Source organism: Montipora capricornis, chromosome 11 (assembly GCF_036669925.1).
Source record: "Montipora capricornis isolate CH-2021 chromosome 11, ASM3666992v2, whole genome shotgun sequence".
Lineage (NCBI taxonomy): Eukaryota > Metazoa > Cnidaria > Anthozoa > Scleractinia > Acroporidae > Montipora > Montipora capricornis.
Window position 1 is genome coordinate 17,862,077 of NC_090893.1, and position 5,000 is coordinate 17,867,076.

General features: G+C 36.5%; 1 protein-coding gene across 2 annotated transcripts in view; it reads right to left on the reverse strand.

Annotated features, from left to right (window-relative positions):
- LOC138025084 (leucine-rich repeat-containing protein 40-like) overlaps positions 1–5,000 on the reverse strand; it is a 28,729-nt gene that overhangs the window by 23,338 nt on the left and 391 nt on the right. For both annotated transcript variants that reach the window (XM_068872346.1, XM_068872347.1), the window contains exons 1-4: positions 4,892–5,000; positions 3,213–3,286; positions 2,285–2,414; positions 861–984 (exon numbers count right to left, since the gene is read on the reverse strand). The exon at positions 4,892–5,000 is cut by the window's right edge. In XM_068872346.1, coding sequence (XP_068728447.1) covers positions 861–984; positions 2,285–2,414; positions 3,213–3,286; positions 4,892–5,000 — 437 coding nt within the window. The remainder of the gene's footprint in view (positions 1–860; positions 985–2,284; positions 2,415–3,212; positions 3,287–4,891) is intronic.

Genomic DNA, 5,000 nt, shown 5'->3' on the forward strand with positions numbered 1-5,000 from the left:
AATAACTATGACTTTACACAAGCCTAGGTTTCACGAGTAAGCATCGTTCTAATGCTACAGAACTGTTTCGTATGGTACAAGTACCACACTTGTCAGGCAATTTTAACGACAAATTGCCTGACGAGTGTGGTACTTGTACCATACGAAACAGTTCTGTAGCATTAGAACGATGCTTACTCGTGAAACCTAAACTTGTGTAAAGTCATAGATATTATAATATAGATTTATTAAAATATTAAATGAGTTGCTCAAGTGAATTGACTACCTGTGGAAACAACTTTTTGATAATTAGGAAAACTAACATTTTGAACATTAGCCCTAATCAACATATGCAATGTAGATTTCTTCTCCATCTTCTTGACCCCTGTGTTCGCAATCCACTGAATGATCCGGCTACATGAATCTCAAGATTTTGATTTTACAGCTGCAGTGGTCATATCACATTTTTTTGTTTTTAACAAAGGCTTCAGAATTTGTTGCACAAAGTAAAGAGACCAACATCCAGCACATTTTAGTCATAGCTGAATTAATAGCGCAGGTATTGAAATTCTCTCAACACCTTTGTTCGATTCTTAGTATATACTACTGCATCATCACAAAAAAATCAAAATTTGATGCAAGATAATCAAGAAATTTAATATGCATGTAAAGAGGTTTGAGATCTAGTGAAGCTAAGATTCTTGCAGTTATGAACTCAAAGTGCATAAGGGAAGAATAGTGAAGCCTGAAAAATTCAGGACTTCAATGGGGTTTGAACCCATGACCTTGTGATGATGGTGAAATCTGAAGAATCTGTAGAAAAAAGAAAATTACAGCGGACTTCCAAACAAAATAATAATTATATTATTATTACTGCTTACCACCTAAGCATCCTATCTCTGGAGGGAGCCATTCTAGGTTGTTTTGAGCAACATTTAAATGACGCAGGCTCTGACAGCTTCCCAGAGAAGCTGGAAGTTGACTCAGGGAATTACAAGATAAATCCTACAATGGAGTTTTTGACAAGAAAAATTTAAGTACCATACACATAAGTTAAAAAATGAGTTGTTTTAGGGATATACATTGTATTAATGACGAAATATACCGTATGCAAATTAAAAATCTAAGTTAATACATAACTCAAGCAGTTGCAAAGCAGCCTGAAAGCCTGATAAAAATCCAGAATCTGAACAGAATTTTAACCCATGACTGTGTTATTGCACTTCGAAAATTATCCTCTACCACTAAGCTATAAAGCTATCTGGGAGCAGGTGAGAAGTATTGTGGGCTCCGTCCTGTGGCTTTCCACGATCAAAGCCAAGGTGTCGAATGTAGGGAGCGAAGAATCCAAACCCACAAATACACGACGATCAATTAATAGAACTAAGGATCTTTAATAGGAAGTGCAACAGTGGTACAATGTAGTTTCAGTGCTGGAAATAACAGTCAGTCATCGGACATTGTCCGACCAAATTTTGAAAATGTCTGGCCAATTTCACATTATGATCGGACACGATGACCGAACATGTCACCAGCACATCTTGAGTTGTCTTCTTCAAAGTGTTGTCAGTCAATAAATTATGTCCCGTCCAATTTGTCAAAATGTCCGACCAAAAGGAAGATTTGAAAGGACATATGTCCTCAGAATAAAGAAAAATTATTTCCAGCTCTGTAGTTTAGTGAAGTGGTTCGAACTAAAACGCAAACAAAGCGAAAACTAAATGTAAGCTAAAACCTAGCTAAAAGGCATGACTATTCAAGCGGTGGGGGGTAGAGGGAAAGGGGTAGGGAGTGAGGTGTAGGGGTGGGGATAGGGGGTGAAGGGTACTATAGCTGAAAACAACCCAAACCTTTTAATTACAAAAATGCTAACGGTTAGCTTGGAGTTTGAACCTCTCACGTTATCATCCCTAGAGACGAAATTTTCCAATTGCCCCCATCGTCGCTTACAGGAAGGACAAATCTCTCAACGACCTTTTGGTCAGAGCTAAGATTCCTCCTCAACCTTAAAAAGCTAGCACACCCTAGTTTTTAGCGACATACAGGCATTCTTTTACAGTCGCATTTTAGAAAGACAATCATGCACGGCTCTCAGATAAAAATGTTTTTCAGCCTAGAGCTCTACTTCTTTCACCTTAAAAAACAAAAGGGAGTTATCTACGGTAAGGAGGATGACAATATTACAACTAACAAAAGTCAAACACCCTAAACTTCATTGTACATGAACACCAAGCTCTCTGAACCGAAATTACCAACATTTGCATCAACCAATAAGGACAACAGTTATTATTAATATTCTAATCACCATTTCATCTAGTTGTTTCAATTGACCCAGTTCTGTTTCCAGACTTGTGAGATTGTTATGATCCAGCTTCAGAGACGACAAGCTCACAAGGCAACCCATAGAATTTGGAAGGGAGGATAACTTGTTATGGCTACAATCCAAAGAGGAGAAAAAAAGCATAAAACAGAAAGAGCTTAAAGGAATTAACAAAAATCCAAAATGACACACTGAGAAATATTTTCTTGTTAGCAAAGGTTCATCCTTTTATCTCACATTTTTTCCTTGTTCTTTTATTTGTTTGATTTTTTTTTTCAAGTGTGCCCCCCAAAAAGTGTTTTGTTACATGTTAAAAATGATAGAAAGGAAACTCTCCTCACATGCAGGGCAGAGAAATACGACAACATCCTGGATCTTCCTTGTAACTTTTGTTTTACATGTACAACAACAAATAGCAAATAAACTTGATGATGCTATTAATACAAAGATTAGGCATACCTAAGGAATCAACAACTTTCTTACAAGCTCATTGGCTACCGGTTGTTGGCCATTATATAAGAGCCACAAACACAAAGATCATAAATGTACAAATGTACATCAATGACAGTTAAGTAAAACGTCAAGTCTTACTCATCTACATGTATGACATCATGCATTAACTGTGATGATTAAAAAGTACTGATATTAATGCTCATACAGTGGGTCTTGAATTTAATGAAGACAAGAGCCAAGGAACAGAGAAATCTACATGTAGCTCATCATCTCAGAAGAAAAAAAGGAAATGATTTTTTGATCATAGTACCACTTTAAGTGAGGTCAAGAGTTTTGTTTCCATGTACTGAGGCTTTCATTAAATAGTGGAATTTGAGGCTCACTCCTAAACAAAGTCACTGATTGTATACTTCTTTACGTGACAGGTTTGACCTCGGACTACAGTAATAACATTGTTTACCTCAAGTTAAGCCTTTTAAGATGTACTAACTGCCCAATTTCATCTGGTAAGGATAATAAGGCATTGTCGTGGACCTAAAGTAAGAAATAAAAGATGTACAAAGTGAATATTAAAATTAATAACAACTAAGTATAGATGCATATATGCATGAACTCCGGCTCTCCTGATGTCCTTGTGCATCAAATGAAAAAGAAATAATTATAGTAGAGATGTTGGCTAGATTAGTATTTTAGGTTAGAGTTTATGGCACTGATTCTTGTTACAAGTATGATCACTCATAAATGTTCGCCTGTAAAGTGATCTCTTGTAAAGTTCGCCGACCCGTTCCAAAAACGCTTGACATCTTTCAGTGTAGTTCTACCAAGAACCATACATGTATGTGCATTTGTATGTGTTTGAGCACATTCAATCCCACCATTTTGTCCAATGTCACATATGCACGTTTGCTTATTATAAACTATGTGCATAAGCTTTTAAAGATAAATCGGCCAAATCATGCCACAAACATGCATGCGCTTTCCACATGCACTTTAAAGGCTTGAGTGCAGTTTGTGACTTAATAAAAAAAAAACGAAGCTGATATTAATTTTAATCTCTGGCATTTTCCCTGAAAAGCCAGTGAGTGATAATTTTAAACGTAAAGAAAGGATAATATTTTAAATAAAAATTTATATATTTAAATAAATTGTGATTTAAGAGATTATTTTAACCCCCAATGACAGGCCAATGGAAATTTGGAGGTAGCAGCTGGAAGTCATCCAGTTTTAATCAGTACACCTTAAGGATGAAAATAAATGGAAACTTGAAACCTTGCGTGCATGGATCAGCCAGGTATTTGCTTGCTAGTTATGTAATCTAACATGATTTTTTTCAGGGTATTTCTAAGGGTGATTTCAACTTTCCAGTGTCTGAACCCAGGTTCTAGTTCCAGATTCCTCCTTTACATCTTGGGATTCAACCCTCTCCTCCCTAATGTGTCGATTAATGAATCAAAACTTCAACAGACTCCACTGCCCCCCCCCCCCCCCCCTTCCCGGATCATTTGACTATTTTCTATGCCCGGGGGTGGGGAATTTGACTGGAAGTGTCAGGTTTCAAATAATATTTTTTTTCAGGCGCCAAAGTCACTAACAGCTTTAAACACATGTTTGCATGAGATGGACGAGTTTGAAGGAAGAGATATAGCATTTGTCAGGAATTGCCTTTAAAAAAAGGTCTTCAAAGGTTGTTAAAGGAAGGTCTTCAAAGGAATGTTGGCTGTATAATTCGTCTTTGTCATACTACAGCTGTATAAAGTGAATAAAATTATGGTATGTTAACAAATTAAAATTCACACCACCAGTTCATTGTTAAAGCTGTACGTTTCTGTTACAGGTAATCAACTGACATTGAACAATTTAAAATACACGCAGTCGTAAACGCTTTAGGCTCTATTGTGGATAAGCCTACACTGTACCCTCGTTAAACAACCTTTGCCATGTTTCAGAGTTAGAGCAGCTAACACTTGCTTATTGACATTGTCCGACTTAAGTAATTTAATTTCAAGTCACTTTTAATCTTCAAAAGTTCAAATTCCCGGGGTTTGCCAGGGAGGGAGGGGCGATGTTGAAGTAATTACTAAAAGCCACAAAAAAACCATATCCAAAATAATTTTTAACTTTACAAACATCTATACTTACATCTAGCACTGCCAAAGCAGGAAATTGGGAAATCTCCGATGAAATTTTGGTTAATTTATTAGAAGCCAGAATGAGTTTTGTAAGATCCACAATTTCCCACCACTTGTCA